The sequence below is a fragment of the Lepisosteus platostomus genome, chromosome 18 (assembly GCF_059453375.1).
Source record: "Lepisosteus platostomus isolate fLepPlt1 chromosome 18, fLepPlt1.hap1, whole genome shotgun sequence".
NCBI lineage: Eukaryota > Metazoa > Chordata > Actinopteri > Semionotiformes > Lepisosteidae > Lepisosteus > Lepisosteus platostomus.
The window spans coordinates 12854928-12872195 of NC_142628.1; the positions used below are offsets into that span (position 1 = coordinate 12854928).

The following is a 17268-nucleotide window of genomic DNA, read 5'->3' on the forward strand; positions in this document are numbered from 1 at the left end:
CTGTATATGTAGTCACAGAGAGGCAGAGCTTCATCTGGTGAACAGAGAGAGTTGGGGCACTATTTTTTGTATGATCACTGCATGCTTCGATGACAAATATAAGCACCCTAACAACAAAGTAACTGGAAAGGAATATATCCAATGCTCATGACTGTAAGCGAATGTTCTTATCAGAACAAGGAATATACAGTGCAGTCAACAAATCGCCCATGAATCACCGTTCATCTTTTCTCCTGTCACTAAATGCCACAGATGTCACACGAATACAGTAGATATACAGTAGAAGCAGCATATTGTATACACCGATGGGACTTGCTGCATTTGTAGGTTGAGCTACAGTACAACAAAAATCATAGAGACTACTTTTGTGCTCAGAATTACAACCACCTGGGTTTACATACTGCTTAAATTAATGCCCACTTCTTGTCCAAAATAGCACCAAAAGCCATTACAAACAATTTATCAATAACAACATGCGCTCATTGTTCCCACACGCTGTAGCAGAAGCCTTGCCTTCGAAACGGTTGATCCCATTAACTACTTATCACCCACTGTCCGGGGCCCATCTTAACAGAAAAATCAAACGACATAATCTGAAGCTGCTTAGATTCATATGCCAACTATTCTCATCTCGGAGGTACTGTAAATACTGCAGAGTTCCTGAAAAAAAATACTATTCAGTACTTTAAGGCAGTTGTTGTTTGTGTGGTTACGTTTCACCTCCAAAACAATTAATTTCAGCTTTAATTTGAGCTTTACTCTAGCTACAATGAACAATGCCCTTAATGCATGAAAGATCCCAGAGCTCTACCTCCACAAGTGACTGACAAGCAGGCGGAAAGGAAAACTCCCTGCCATCTTCCTTCTCTTATGACTGAAGTCAGACATGAACTACAAACTATGCAGCTCTTTTTTCTGAGAGATAGCAATTAGTGCAGCTGAGTGCTTTATCCTGGACAACAAGATCCTTTGTTTGCATTGAAATACAGCATCTTCAGTGCAGAACCGTTAGAGCAAATACTGGATGCAGAAAATATACAGTGCCCCCTGACCTTTGCTCGAAAAAACAGCAGGGAATTTGTAGCTACAACAACAAATACATTTACTTCTTTTCAAACTTAGTGGCAGAAGGCAAAAAAACAAGACATGCTAACAAAAGGTGAAGAATAAAAGCTTTTTGCTCTCACCTGCCAGATGGTTTGAAATCTGCCGCAGTTGTATTAGAACGATGGACGCTCACAATTTTTGCTCCCACCCTTAAAATTAACCACAAAATGAGCAGTTAAAAACAATCAAGTAAACATTAAGGAAATAAAAGTGAATTCTTTGTACCGTCATGCTCTAGAAAACAAATCGTTAATTGATCACCCCTATCTCTCATTTGGCTTGAATTATGATGTCCTGAACACAAACAAATCAGAAACATTCAGTTACCCAGGTCAAGAACGGAGAAAATCCCTACCAATTATGACACAACAGTTCTAAAATTCTGAAACAGGTTCTGTTATAGAAAACTTTTAAAATAGTAAAACTTTACTGAGTTTACTGTATTTGTTTAGGAATAACTAACCTCAGGCAGGCTAGGCTTTATAGAAACATCATCAGGCCACAAACGTTTTGTAAATCCAATTGACAGAAGGCATTTATGACCAGAAAAACAAAACATTTAAACTTCATATTGCTGTCAATGAAACCACGAAACAGTGTGGAGAGGTTTCAGCTTTTATTTTAATTTTCCAGGGCTCTATGTATTCTGGTAAATGAATGTAAACTTTAACCAAGATATTACTGACCAGAAAGCTCTCAACAGCTCTGTTTTTCCATGTTTCTTCAACTGACCCAGTAACAAAGAGCTACCTAATAAGCCCACATTTCATGGTACACTCAATACGTGTATATTCCATGACTAATACATCCATACAGCACAGTACAATGTGACCACATGAGAGCTTTTAGCATCGGAGAAAATGAAGTTCCTTTAAGTGCTTTCTTCAGCATGGTTCATCTTGATAGGAGCGCTGAGGTGAAACTACAATATTCTGTCGTGTACAGGGAAACGGAAGCAATGATCTGCAAGGGTCATTGATGTCGCTCAAAAAACACAGTTGCAAGGGGGTTTCACACATGATTTTTCATATCTTTGTTAACATGGAATTTTGCAGTGCGAGTTGGACTGCTCAGCAGAGCGATGCTTGCACACAACATGAAAACTAATCCAGGCTCTTCCCAAGAACTTGCTCTGTTGGGTGAAGTGAGGGCAGGGAATCCTTCTGCAGGGTGCAGACAGCTCACAAATCATTACACCGTTCTGTTTGTCTAGGTCACTGGGAAAGGGCCAATTGCGATATTGGTGCTGCCTCGATAAACTTGCCTCGTAATACTTAGTTTTGGATATACTATCAGCATTATATTGACCCACAAAGCACATGTTTTAAGCCATTGCAATAGTTTTAATTGAATTCTTCTAAAGAAGAGTTTTCAATTATTTTTGATACAATGGAAACTTCTGGAGATGACTCGTATTAGCCTCTGCACACGCTGAATTGAAAAGGAAAGTTGAGAGGACAGAAATTCCTATCGGGGTTGACTTATTGTAGACTCTGAGCTGATCGTACATTCAAAAGTGAATGAAAAGGTTTTGCAGTCAAAGACCAGGTGAAGATTTTAGAAGGAGTTGAAGGTGGAGAATTAAAGGTCAGTTTTGCCATGTGTAGAATTCCAGAAGAAATTATATGAGGTTTGGGAAAAAACCCACAAATGTGTATAAACAGAATTAGTAAAACGGAATTTAAGCAAAACGTGGAAAATGCACCTTTAATTGAGCCATTATGTACTCATTTGATATAGAAATAGATGTTCCAGCACCATATTAAACTTTAGTTTCACTAACAATGTAGGTGCTAAAGTTGTTCTCTCACATTCAACATTCACATTTTGTTCAAAATTTCCACAGACTGACCTTAAACTAAAAACACATCACAGTGTGATTTGTCACACACTGCTACAGTATTACCAGGCACGCACCCACTTCATGGATAGGAAATAATCTACTGTATGAATCATAGGAGCACAGGACCCACTCTAAAGTTTTGCCTTATCATAAACTCATGTAATCTTCAATAAAATAAAGAAAATATATTTTTTTTAAATCTGTAATTGATTTTCTATTTTATGAGATATCAGCGGTCTAGCAGCATAGATTAACACAACTCCTGTACCACAAGAAAGACTAATGGAAAATGAGGCCTTAAGGGCATTTTCCTTGGCTGATGACAGCCCAGTCTTGACACAGCAACCCTGTCCAGGAGAACCGTGGACTACAGTACTGTATACTGTATGCACCAACCTGTGCTCAAAGCAAGAGCCTTTACTTGGTGAACCACAGGGCAGCCTCAGAGAGGGGTTTTAAATTCATTACATAACAACCTCATATGGTCACACAGCCATCATGATGTGCTGTACAGCATGCGCCGAGACACTCTTAATTTATAATTAATATAATTATATGCTCCACACTACGCTTCCTGGCGAAAAGTGGATTACATTAGCCATTATGAAGAGCCTGAGCCCAACCTTTTCCAGTAACAATCGGCTCACAACACAGGCACCTGACATGTTATTAATTTCACAGCATGAAACCCATATCACACAAGTTCTTTGATGCCTCGTTTTAGTCATACAACTTTAATGTTTTCAAAAAGGCACGTTTGTTCATTTTCAAATCTGTTGTTTCTCCATTTTAACACTCATTTGAGACTAAGCCCTCTGTCCCTCAAGCCAACCTAGCCTCTAACTAGTTTAACATTTGAAATTGTCACCATCTCACCAAAATTAAAGCCCACATTGGCCCCGGGCTTTGAGTGACTTAAAATGCACCTCAGTTTTTTTTTACCAGTCTAGGTTTGTTTACCAGTTTTCAGTCTGTGATGAGCACCGTGCTTGCTATATTTGGGTAGCTCTTCTGATGAGTTTGAGAAGTCAAAGCTGTGATGTGATTGGCTGCCCAGCTTTTGCTACCTTGGCAACGCAGCAAATGGAACTGTAGTCCTCTATGAAGTGGAGGTTGGTGGTGGTGGGGGGGGCTAAGGAGAGGGGAATCTGCTGCTAAGTGATTAAAAAAAAAAACGATTTCCCTCCATTTACACTCTCCCTTATTCTTCATTCCTCTCACCTGCTGAGGGGTGGCTTTGTGGACCTCAGAGAATCGCTATGAGCCAGCGCCTCGGCAACCGAACTGTCGCTGGCAATACGTTTCCGCTGCGAGGCCTTCTGTAACTCCAGGATCCTGCGGGAGGGGGAGAGCGAGGCCGTGAGGGGGGCAGGAAACAAAGCTGCCTGCCGGGGTGCCACAGATAACAAACGCAGGCATTGTGGCGGGATTATTCACAAACCCCACTGTCCCACTTCTACCTCCGTTCAAATAGGCCGAGAACTGAAAGGGAGAACCCTGGACAAATCCAGCCACACAGAAACACAGCAAAGGAAGTGTGGAGAAGGAATAGCTCAAATCTGTCATTTTTAAGGGCCCGGCCCCGTACCCTCTTGAAACGACAATACTTTGCAAACGTGGTATAAATAGGATGAGTCTCAAAAGAACGCTTTGACCAGGAGTCCGAATTTGTTTTCTTTTGCGAAAGAGATGAAACCCGAAAGAAAATCAGGAAGGGTTATTAGGACCTCGTTCTTTAAAAACGGTCTCCTTCTGTGCTGGAGACTGCTGAAGCAGCTGAGAAACGGAGGGGGGGGGGGGGGGGGGGGGCGAAGAAAAAAGAGAGGTTGCTCATTTCAGTAAAAAGGTTGATGTTAAACAAAACACCTGGATTGTGAGATTTCTCTTTAAGCACAAATGCATTAAATTCCAGTAAGCTGAAAAAAAAAAATACTTTTCATTCTTTTCATAGGGCATGCCTGCTTCTAAAAACATTGGACTGTTTAAAAAAAAAATATCTTCTACCGTTGTTAGAAAAATGTCATTGTGCATAGAAACCACATACTGTATTTAAATAGTATACATTTTAAACTGTTTGGAAAATGCATATATTTTTGGAGTTTACAAATCTGCTTCTGCTAGGCAGCTTTACAGTACAGAGTACTAAAGCAGAGAAGGTTATTAATACAGCCCCTGAGGCTGGTTAGCTGGTATGAGCTTCTCGCAAGATGCAAGGAGAGCAGTAGATGCACATTACCAAAGATGAGCTGGTTTTATTTTAGTTCAACATAGTGTCCTTCCATATTAAAATGGACAGATGGGACACTTAGATACAGAATACAGTATGTATTATACCAGCCTGACAACAAACTAAAAAGACTACAGGAGTGCTGTGGAATAAACAGTTGCTCCTGTGCTATTTTTCTTTCTATTTCTAAGCTAAATTCATTTATTCATTTGGCGGTTCTTTTAATGTAAGCTTTTTTTCAGCAAAGGCAATACTTACAGGAATTGTTTTTTGTAGATGTGCACAGTTGTTTAAAACATACAGTATATGAACTGCAATTTTTTTAAAAAAATAGCTCTTAACAGCCATACAGTAGAGAATGAAAATGCATACATTAGTTATGTTATGTAACCTCTAATAAGAGCCCAACAGGTGTGCACAGTATTCAGGAAGTTTGTGAAAGGCAAGAAAGAAAAATACTGAACGATTACTGTAGTCTTTAAGAACAGTAGAGGTCTCAATTCCTGGAGGGTTTGGTGTGTACTCCTGTACTACAGTATATGTAAGATGTCAGTTACATATACTGTAGCAGCTGGACTAATTAATTGCATAATTATAAAGAAGCACAGAGGCCAGCAGCTTACTCCACACCTGAACCTGGTAATTAGTGTCACCCATTTTTTATACTCCTAATCAATTTCTGAAGTGTTTGGTAACAGTAGCTTTAATGAATGTTTTCAGTTGCCAATTGTGGCAGACCTTAAGAAAAAGCCTGCTTAAGAAAACCATTAGCTTAATTACTTAATTGACTACTCAGGTTGGAGCAAAAACCAGAAGACACCAGGCCCTCCAGGAATTCTCAGCTCGAGACCCCCTGTTTTAAAGGTACTGTAATTTACAGATCACAAATTCAAAAGCTTAGACTTAAATTCAAAAACGTTGGCAATTTAGTGGCTTGTTATACCACATACAGTAAATGTAATCCGATGGAATTTAAACACTGAATGTCTTTCCACGGATAATGAACTCTCAGCATGTCCAGAAGAATAACCACAGATGAAGCCAATGAGGCTGGCCAAGTCTTTTCTTCAACAGGAACTTCATACTTGCGGTTTTCAAACCGAGAAATTTTACAAAGACAATACACATTGGCAAACCACAGCTTACATCTATAGCAGGAATGCAAATGGTCGGTTTCAAGATTGATGAAGAAAAGAAAGTATTCAACTTGGATACAGAGGTATTTGTTGGGGTGGGGGTGGGGGGTGGGGAAGGGGACTTTTAAAAAATTGTCACGTAAAATGGAAACTGAAGGTTGGAGGAATAAAGTTCAACTGATGGTTCTGTCAGTTCCTGACAGCTTTACCTGTTTAACTGTCTTAAGCATTTTACAGTACACCTTTCTGTCACAGGTGGTTTCTGGAAAGAAAAGACCAGAAGCAGTAGCAATGAGAAGAAAAAAATAAATAAGCTGATAGATGGAACAGCAAGTGATATGTGGATGTTTTCTGCCAAATACAATCTCATCTGGGGGCAGGGACAAGAAAAAAAGGTTAAGTAACTTAGTTTTATGCGTCTTAGAGAAAACAAATCTTGGAGTAAGGCAATGGGACCAAAGCCATCACCATCTCTCCTCTCTAGCCTGGAAATCCCTTTCATTCCTTCCTTTATAACAGCAGACTGAAGTTTCCATCTTCAGTTCCTGGCCTGCCCCTCCCATCCAAATCCCACAAAGACTGCTTTGCAATTCAGATAGCTGTGGTCTCGAGTATAAATGTGGAAAATAATGATTGCAATCACTGGTTCGGCAGGAGCAGTCTCCCTCTTAATAACATTTAGATACAAGCGTGTATCCATCTGTCCCCTCTGACCCTCTCTTCATTAACAAACAGCAGCACACATGGGTTTTGAGGTGGAAAAGAATGCCAAAAATGATTAAAAAAACTGTTTTCATTAAGTCTTACAATGAACCTAACGGATACTGTAGCAGACAGGGATCAAGGTACCGTATGTATGTTTTTCAACAAATTAAGAAACACAGTTTTCTGAAAGTACCATGTTCAGATGTGCTGTAGGATGTATTAATCAACCAAGTTTGAGTTCTATTGTTCTCTGGTCCTCAGAACAATATAAAAAGTATTCTTCTAGGTCAAATCTATATACTGTAGTGCAAAAACTGTCTTCTCACAGCAGAGATCTAGTAGAACAAGAGACAGAAATCTGATTTATTTTTTTATATTAAGTGGGTTTGATCACTTCCAGTGACCATCCAAGGAATATTATCATTTCCATTTACCTCATTTCAAATGGCTTTTATTGTTAGATCCCACTCTGACTAATTAGCACATTGGTGTTAGCGTCGTTTAGAGAAATTAAAAGACTTTCATCATGAAACTAACAATCTTAGCTAATCAAATTATAGAATATCAGTGAAGATTTATTCTCATAGATTAGCCACAATAAGGTATTTAACAAAATATATTACTGGGTCACCACTAATGATGCAGAGTTCATTCAGGCAAGTCTCACCTACCAAGAGTTAATTTACAGTATGAGTCTGTATTTTTCAGAGCAACAGTTTATAAAAAGAGATTTACTTCTTTCAAAGGAGTTTACTTTTAGGAGAGACTAAAAAACTGAATAAAGGCGACGACAATGAGATTAAATCGAGCAAATACGATTAAATTGGCAGAAGAATCTCCTCCACCACCCCCTGCACTCCTGATCCTCACGACGGACTGAGAAAACATTTTTTCAGGATTGTTAATTAAAAATATAGGGGCTGGTTAGCGGTCTTGTAGTGTGAAAAGATGCTGTGGATTCATTGTGTTGACCTAATTAGTCAAGATGCTCCTGGGAGAAGCAATGGGGTCACAGGAGATGCGTCGGAAGATGATTCGGCAGGGGTGCTGGCATGGGACTGAGGGCAGGGTTGTGCAGCAGGGCTGAGGACAGATGGCAGGTGAGGCACAGTGAAAGGAAGGTGATGTCAATACCTCTTCTTGACAGGAAAAGGGAAGCCGGAGTGAGAGGAGAAGAGAGACTTCTTGGTTCGCCGAGCCAAGGCCTCGCTGTCGGAATGCGGGCTTGTCGGGCTGGCAGGGTGGGGAGGAATAGGAACGCAGAGATATTAGGAAGGAAAAAAAGAGAAAATTGGAAACTTCAGTCATGAAGGGGGGGTGGGGGGGGGGGTAAAACTTTAAAAAATGGCAAAGAATGACAGGGCCTTCCCTGTACCAAATGGAGTAATTTCATTAACTGGTTTGAGGTCCAGTGTTTTTGGAGGTTTTACATTTTCAAACACCACTTCCTTTGGCGATCCAAATCGGCCTCTGACGCTCTCCGATGCTTCCGATACCTGCTTCAACAGCAGCATCCAAATCTACCTGCCCCCATCCTGACCCATTCCCATTAGGGACAAAGCTACAGGAGAAGAAACCTGAAGGATCACTCCTCCGTCGTTCGGCACCCGTGGTGCGTGCCCAGATCTTGGTTGTGGGAGGACTTGTGGCTCATGGAATAAAAACAGCCTTCACAGCATGGATTTTAGCCACCTTGCTCTGCAAACTATCCCACGCAATGTCCAATGATGAGAAATAATACCGCATGAAGACTAAAGACATCTTGGAGATTTCCGACACTCCGATAAGGTGGTCCAGCTCATCGTCAGGCTTTCTCCAAGCTCAAAACAGAGTTTAACATTGCAACCGTTAAATTAGCAGAGTATTTCACCAGTGTGTCCCATTTATGATACATTCATGTTGCTTTGTCAGATTCCCATGCTTTGTTTCGTACTGCATATTATCAGTGACAGACAACCCCCGGGTCTTTACACAGAGAAACATCTTGCTTAGCATGTCAGGATCCCTTGGGTTTTTGCTTCTCCAGACACAATGTTTGGCACCTACACCGGCATATTCTCGGTCATGTTTCGCAAATGTGAGTCTGACTAATAAAATAGCTCTAACAATGAAGAGGTAAACACTAGTCTGAAACTGTTAATTCCACCTTTTAATAATCACAGGGAGAAAAAAGCACGGCAAATCTTCTGGCAGCTTAACTATTACTGCACTCAAGCGTTTCTACAATTCGAAAGGTTTAAAATGGCATGCACAGTTTCATTTGGAATTCAAGGCTGCTATTTGTTCTAATAGATTAAACTAAAGGTTCTGCAGGTTTCAAAAGAAAAAAAAATGAACGTGAAGTTGATGAGTAGTGTGGTGCAGTGGTGCATATAAGGGATTGGAAGAACTCTAAGACCCAGCTTCATAACTGATAGGACCTCCCATTTCATCCTTGTGTAAGCCGTGAGGATCATTTATTAGGAATTCCTTTTAAAGCTGAGGCACGTCCCAGCATGAAAACCACAGTGCCCTGTGAATAATGGTGTCTGCCTAAAAGCATCAAAAGAGAAGATATTTTTGGGACCATGTTAAAAAAAGAACAGGCAGCGCCGAGTACACATTCATGAGAGAGGCTGATGCGCACTGTGGGGGAAACTGAGGTCATATCTCAGCATGCTGGCTGTCTATGCGTGAACTCCATGCACTTGTTTACTCATACTGTATGTTTTCTGTACCCATTTCAGTAACATTGATTGACATTGGTTTCTCAAATTGGCTGGTTAGCAATAAAAAGCTGCTGCTTACTCAGTGTATTAGTAGTGCCAAGTCCTATTTAAAAAAAACATCCTGGTACACAGTAATCTTTCACTAATAAGAAAAAACAGAATGGAGACTTTATCCCTTCTTTATTTTCTTACACAACCAAACTGTGGAAAAGTATGTGGCAGTATTTATTTTGTTACTGAGTACGTGAACACCTGCAGTGCAGTAGGGCTGTTCAGATCTAGTGATGCTCAGGCTGATTATACCAAACCATCTGTCAACACTGTCCTGCAAATCTTTCTCTGTACCTTATACTTAAAAAAAGATTTCCACTCCTAGTAGCTGCTTAAGAACCATTATCATGGTTATGTCCCATTCTTAAAAGTAGTTAAAGTTAATTCTTCTCTTAAGCATGCATATATAATGGAGTTCATTTGAGTCTATTGCAGTGATATAATCCCCAAGGAACCTGGGTAGTGTTGAATTTGCCCTTGGCAGGAGGCCCAGCCTTTTAGCGTAGAGCATTCACAGCTAACTGGGGAGAAGTGCTATGTTGGTTTAAGAGCAGGGATGTTAGAAAAGGTCTAGAGCTGTGCTTCTTGCATATAATCAACACTTATTCTGTAACAAACAAAACAGGATTTTATTTTGTCCTGCTTGCCTGGAACTCCATTTGTTATTTGAGAAATGGTGACAACCCATTGTCCACGTCCATGCAAGTTGGGCTTGGTAAGAGTCAGTCAGGCAGCTGGACTAAACTGTCAAGTGCCAGTGATTAAAATTGCTAAAAGAGATTAAGTCCACATGGGGGAAATCAAATTATTTGCATTACTTTTTGTTACCCCCCCAGAATTTCTGACATACAGTACAGGTTCAACACTCAGAGGCAGATAATGTGTCCCAGGGAAACTTGAGATGGCATATTAACTTCCAACTTCGCTTAACATGCAATTAGGTTTGAGGATTTTTAATTGTTTTCAAAACGAAGATTTAAAAACATGAGGTTTTAATTATTTTGACTGAGGACTATTGATACAAAAGCTGTTTTTAGACGAACCATAATTATTAATGAAAAAAATGAATGAAAAAAGAGACTGGATCAAACAGGAAGAAAAGTCTATGGGAAGATTTAAGAGCAACAAAAAGGCATGCAATATTTCCAAAACAACCAGATGAAGAGTCAGTCAAAATTCACAGGTATTTGGCTAAGACTTGACCCTCTCAGGCACACCTGCCTTGGGCACAACGTAATCGGTCCTGAAGTGAGGCTATCGGAAGGGTTAGGGCTAGAAAGTTAATAATACTGGCAGCTTACTGTAGCACTCACCGAAACCTTCTGAGGCCGAAATTCCCAGTTAATGAGAATAAAAGTGACATGATATTCCTAGAAAACCATTTCAGATACATGGATAGTGACTGCCATATAGCCAGTCATTCCTCCCTCTTAACCTAACATAAAAAGAGGATTTACAGTAACCAAACACTCCGGGCTCAATAACCTCTAAGCATCAATAATTCAAAGGGTAGCCCAGTGGCATGGCGAACACTTTGGCCTCCTAGCTTCTGGGTCCCAGAGTTCAATCGCAGCTTGGGGCACTTGTCTGTATGGATTTTGTACCTTATCCCCATGTTGAGGGTTTTCACTGGGAGCACTGGCTTCCCATGAAAACTGTTAGGTTAGATGCCTACTCTAGATCTTAAACTTTCTATTTTCAGTTTCAAGGGGATTTCGTACTTGGGGTTCCTGTTCCCGGAACAGCAGCACAACAGGTGCTGAAAACCGGCAAATGAAAACCATTGGCCCAACGGGCTCCTCTTGTTTCTGGCCCTTCTGCTGTTCTCCTGTCCCCTGGGGCCCTGTTCATCACTTACCTGGGAACTGGAGAGGTGGGTGGTGAAGAGGAAGATGATGGAAAGGCAAAGTGCCCTGCTCCAGAGCTGGGTAACTCCCCAGAAGAGTCCACAAGGTCTGGCATCCCAGGAGAGGTGCCCACAGTCTCCGTGACAACCAGCTCGGGGTCCAGGATAAAAAGCTCATCTTGGGAAATCTCAGTCACATAATTCAAATGCTCCTAGGGGTTGGGGGAGGAGTTAAAACATTAAAATATTACCCAATGAGCTAAACTAGATGTGTTTTTTTATTGAAAAAATATCTTGACAGACCTTTTTGTTACAATACACTCTTACACAGCTGTGTGTGAAACTCACTGTATGTTTTTCCAAGGCCCGCTGTGGTTGCAACAAAAAACAATTCGATAGTGATGTAATGAAATGCCTTCTTACCTGGGCACGATCTATTCTGTAAAAGCGATCCGCTGTTGTGGCTGAAGAAAACAAGAAAAAAAACAAGCATCAATTTCTGTGGATTTAGTATTTTGTTACTTTTATTAAAGTAAAGAAAAAAACTGACAATATTAGTGTGCCATAATATTCTGCAGGGCTGCATTGCTTTTGACATCTGTGCACATTAGAAGTTCATTTTAGATGTGTTACTCCAATATAATTTTAACATTAATTAGCATTAATGTAGATATTTCTTTGACGAGTTTTAAATATAACTCCAAGAACCTCAAAATTACCTCAAGAGAATAAAAGGGCATTTTGTTCATCTGAATTACCAAAATTTACAGCTGCCATTTTAAAATTTGAACTATGACATTCGTTTAGAAATATTTAGCTCGTTTCATCCCCTCAATTAATTAATTTATTTTCCATTCAAACTGGAGTCAAGATGACTCAACACCCGTACAGTTTTGATTATGCTTATTGTAACAAAAAGCTGGATTCCAAGTTTTAGCATAAGAGAAGAGGTTCTATACTGAACAGAAGCCAAGATTAGGACTGACTGAGCAGTGGAAACATCTTGGGCAGAACTGGACAAGCAGTTATAGAGCTCTAATCTCATTATATAGTCTGATCCCGGGAGACATTGTTAGCCATAACAGATGTGAAACAAGAAGGGCTCAATCCAGCCCAAGATCCACTGCAATTAACTTTATAGCTGGCGAAAAACAAGAGAGGAGGATTGTAAGTTAAAGCAATTAAGTGACTAAATGTGGCACAGTATTTATCATCAATGATGTGTTAAATTAATCCAAATGGCAGGGTAACCGATGACGTTTATTTAAAGGTTATACAAAGGTATTGAAACTCATTCTCTCCGTTTTCTCTTCAATGATAATGCTAACAGCTCACAACACTCGCACAGTTAAAAACGAAATTACGATGTTCAAATATTCTAAGGATATCCAAGAGAGCTAATGACTTAGAGCTAAATCAGAATGTTTACTAGGTCTGCATTCTCCTTGTTCTATTAAGACATGGATTAATGAAAAAACACCTTGTACACCAAATGAGACATGATGAGGCAGAATAATTGCTAATCGGTATTTGGATTTAGAAAGACACACAGGTGGTACTTAATATTAGTCATTGCTGTACTCCAAAGGTTTATGCAGACCGTGTCTGGAACCACATTCGTGCACCATTAAACCAGCACAGACACATTAGTGATTAATTCCTAAAACCCTGAACTGGAAGCCAGTGTTCTATTCTGCCAAGATGAAATGGAACCTCAGAGTACAGAAATAATTTGTTTCATTACAGTGCAGGACATGCCAGTTAATTAAACAGATTTAATATTCTGGATTTCATTGTTTTTGATGTCATTCCAATCAATTTCAATATACAGTATTAACAGTGACACATTTTTAAATTGACAGTGTTGAAAATGTGCAGGACAATAAAAACTTACAGTACTCGTATTAACCCCACGATAACAGCTGAAAACCCTGAACAACGCCAATCTCCTGCGACTCATAACGATTTTATGATTTCAATTTAAAAAAGCACAAATAAAGTCAGGAATCTTTATAGTTCCCACACGCTGTTAAAAGCAAAGGCAGAATGTTTTTGGAGTCCTTACTGCAAACACATTTTCAATATAGGAGCATGATAACTGAATTAAGACTTTGAAATGAGCAGTAAATTCTAGGAGCTGCATTGGTCCACACTTACAATAAAAAATAAATCAAAGGCATTCAGCTTTTGTGCAACTCGAGTGCACAGTTCTAGAACTTAAGACCTAAAATGCTGCTCCTTTAGAAGGAAGACCGAAAAGTCTGTGCTTTACACTCATCCCTTTGCAAGAGTCTCAGATAAATGCTAGACTACATACAGTAAAATACTGTATATCATTATTTCCTGTCCTGATAAAAATAAAATGGTGCAACGTAATAATCAATCTCAGGGCTTGTTTAGAATAAAAAGTCCCAGGAGACTGGGATTACAGTATGTTGATTACGCACACAGTTCTTTTTTGGGTAGGTGGTAGGTAGTTACCTCTCTGTGGAAAAGCTATTTTTTAACCAGATTGACGGAACACAGAACAGCTAAAGGGATTCTGAAAGATCTCACAGTGATGGACGCAATCTTGCAGATGAATCCCATGTCTACACTAATGGCCTGTTGAAGCTAGATGCTGCTATTTTAATTTTTGGAAACAAGAGGCAGACATTTTGCCCATTCAGCTCATTTTGTTGCGAGTAGATGGGATCTCATCTGGCCATTTGCATACTCGTAAACCCCCTTTGGTATTCTTCTGCATCCAAAGAATGAGTGGGGAAGATACGCCAGAGAAGGATACAGCCATCTCAATAAAAAAGCAAGCCAAGATCTACTGAGAAAGGCATGGAAAAACCCAATCTAAACACGGCTTAACATTCTTTAAACAGGTCTATCCCATGTAAACCATTAGCGAATAAAAAAAAAGCAACTGCAAATGTATTCCCTTCAAATTTTTCAATTTAATTCAAGCAGTGTTGAAACCCTGAAAGTCCTGGGATGCGTTTCAATATCATAAGCAAGCACAGGGGGCCCTTATGGATGTTTATGGATTATTATCCTCAACCCAGACGTGTACAGTATATGCGGTTCAACTCACTGAAATCCCAATAGGGTCTTGACAGTGTTGCTCATAAACCATTACTAGTACTGCTCATCTACAAGGCATGTTTCAGCTTTTATAAATCAAAGAAAGTCATGTTTTTAAAAAAGAAAACTCTGGAACAAGGACGGTTCCTTGTAAAAGCTTGTTTTCATCTAAATAAGAGGGGAAAACTATTTCCTTGATTATGAAATGCATCTGCAGGGGAGACCTTACTCAATTAAGTAAGGTAATGTTACTGTCCTTTGTGCGGCTTTGGCTGATCCTATCTGAAAACTATGAATATACTGTCCAACCTACATCTATGCACATCTGAATGTAGAACCTCAATTATTTATTGTGGCTTAGAAAACACAAACTGTGCAAATGAAAGGTAGGCTATTCAGTCCATTTTAACCAGTCTGTTAGTTTCTTATTAATCCAAGAACCTGTTTTTAGAAAGAAACTAGGGTATCTTGTTCCATAATCTTGTAAATAAGTGCCTCCTGTTTTCATCTGTGTCCTCTGGTGTGTGTTTCAATGTTCATTTTGAAGAAGCTCACTGGCTTGACTGTCAGTGCCCAGAAGGATTTTGAATCAAGTCCCCTCATAATCCTCCTCATTCAAGACTATAAAGGTTCAGTTGCTTTAGCCCCAAGAGTGTGTCTGGTTGCTGTTCTCTGGACTGATTCCAGGACATCAACATCATTCCTATGAAGTGGGGACCAAAACTGTAAACAGCATATTAGCACAACACAATTTTAACATCCTTTGATTTCAATTTGAGCTTTTTAATGATGTATCCTAAAGTTGTTTTCCTATCTAATTGCTTCCCTATATTGTCTAGAATATGTAGAAATGTAGTCTCTCAACACAAACACTTGTGTTTCGTCGAGTATAACCTTCTGTGTCAATGTTTCCCATTTTATAGTTCTTCTTACCTGCATGCTTACCTACTTGAATTTATCTAAAGCTTTCAGAATTTAATCTGCTGTTTCTACAGTGTTAGGCATCCGAATTTGGTATCACCTGCAAAACTGACTTATTAAATACACTGTATCCTAGAACATTGATAAAAATTAGGAAGAGCAGTGGACCTAGGACAGATGCTTGTGGCACTCCACTGATTATTTGATCCCAGTTTGAGTATCTTCTCCTTATACTTGCCCTCTCTGGTTTGAAGTACCTCTAACAACATTAGCAGCCTCAGAAAAGGAAACAGAGTTACCAAGTAAGTAAAGAATATCATAATATAAAAGTAAAATTAATTCTGGCTAGTCTAACACCAATGTAAGATTACCACCAAAAAGATTAGATTATTTTATATAATGGAATATTATAATATTGTGACAAATCAAGGGACATGCTAAAAAAATGACGATTATTTAAATTCCCAAAAAAGTAAGATTGTAAGATCTTAAAGGCTGAGTGACATTTATGGCTTAGAAAGGAAGGATCAGGGAATTAGCGATGGAACTAAACTGGAGTGAGGTGGGTTCCGACTGTGAACCGACACCAAAGTTCATGATTCATTGGTGATCCAAGTCTTCCTGCCAAAAAATGAAGCTGGTAGCCAACAGATAAAGCCTCAGAGACCTTCCAATGATTGAAGGGGTGCAGCATGCACAGTTTTGCACACACTCCCTCCTGTTACAAAAAGCTTGACGGCCAAATTTGACTGTGAAAACACCTGCCATAGGTGCCATGTAAAGTTTACAAGTTATGGGAAATTTGTATTGCATAGCAAGCTGTGCAATAAGTTGCTCCCATGGGTGAACAGCACAGAGTAACTGAAGTACCGTCACCACCTCCATCCATCAGGTCTGTTTCACACTAGTCTCACTTCTCTCCCTGCATGTTTCTTAACTACACGTGATATTTAGTGTTTAATTATTCAATTTTTTTAAACCATTTTTTTAATTAAGCATAATGTTGTAATTTATCTAATTAAAGTTAAATTATAGGTGTTCATGCAACTGCTAAGAGAGGGTTGCTTCTGACTTACATAAAACTCAGATTATATAAAGATTTGTGGAACAGAACTTTTCTGTAAGTCATGGAGTGGGTGTGCAGTATATGAAAACAGTGCTGATGTGTGCTTGCAAAAGGTAATGGATTATAACTTGCCCAGTCAGGCTAGATTCTGTTTAAATAAATAGCAGGAATTAAATCATTTTCCATTTGGAAAGGATTTAAGTTCTGGAGTCTTTTGGAGTCAGCAGGGTGATGTCATCATGCAGATTTATAGTCAACCACACATTACTGCTAATTAACTTCAAGCTGATGAGTTATCTTTTTGAGAGAAATGATTTCTATCCTGCCCAGTGGGAGAGAACTACAGCAAAGAAAGTAAGAGCTGCTAGTCAGTGTGTACCACAATGTTCCTTTTGTTATCATAAATTCGCCCCAAAAACAGAGATATCAAAATAATTTGTTTAAAACAATCTCTCATATTTCTTCAGAAAAAAACCTTCTTCTTAAATTCATCTTATAGTAGTGAATCATTTGCGGTTTCTCATTTCTTTTAGATTCAAACAAGACTGAGGAGGATACCACTCTTACCTAAAAAGTAACCTGAAAG

At 39.3% G+C, this 17268-nt stretch overlaps 1 protein-coding gene across 21 annotated transcripts in view; it reads right to left on the reverse strand.

Moving 5' to 3' along the window:
• Nucleotides 1–17268, reverse strand: part of dgkza (diacylglycerol kinase, zeta a) — a 179331-nt gene that overhangs the window by 26375 nt on the left and 135688 nt on the right. For 17 of the 21 annotated variants that reach the window (XM_088611514.1, XM_088611513.1, XM_088611512.1 and 14 more), the window contains 5 exons: nucleotides 12047–12087; nucleotides 11636–11835; nucleotides 8153–8251; nucleotides 4172–4285; nucleotides 1188–1256 (listed from right to left, as the gene is read on the reverse strand). In XM_088611514.1, coding sequence (XP_088467640.1) covers nucleotides 1188–1256; nucleotides 4172–4285; nucleotides 8153–8251; nucleotides 11636–11835; nucleotides 12047–12087 — 523 coding nt within the window. The remainder of the gene's footprint in view (nucleotides 1–1187; nucleotides 1257–4171; nucleotides 4286–8152; nucleotides 8252–11635; nucleotides 11836–12046; nucleotides 12088–17268) is intronic. The other 4 variants (XM_088611520.1, XM_088611506.1, XM_088611511.1 and 1 more) reach the window with 2 other exon arrangements.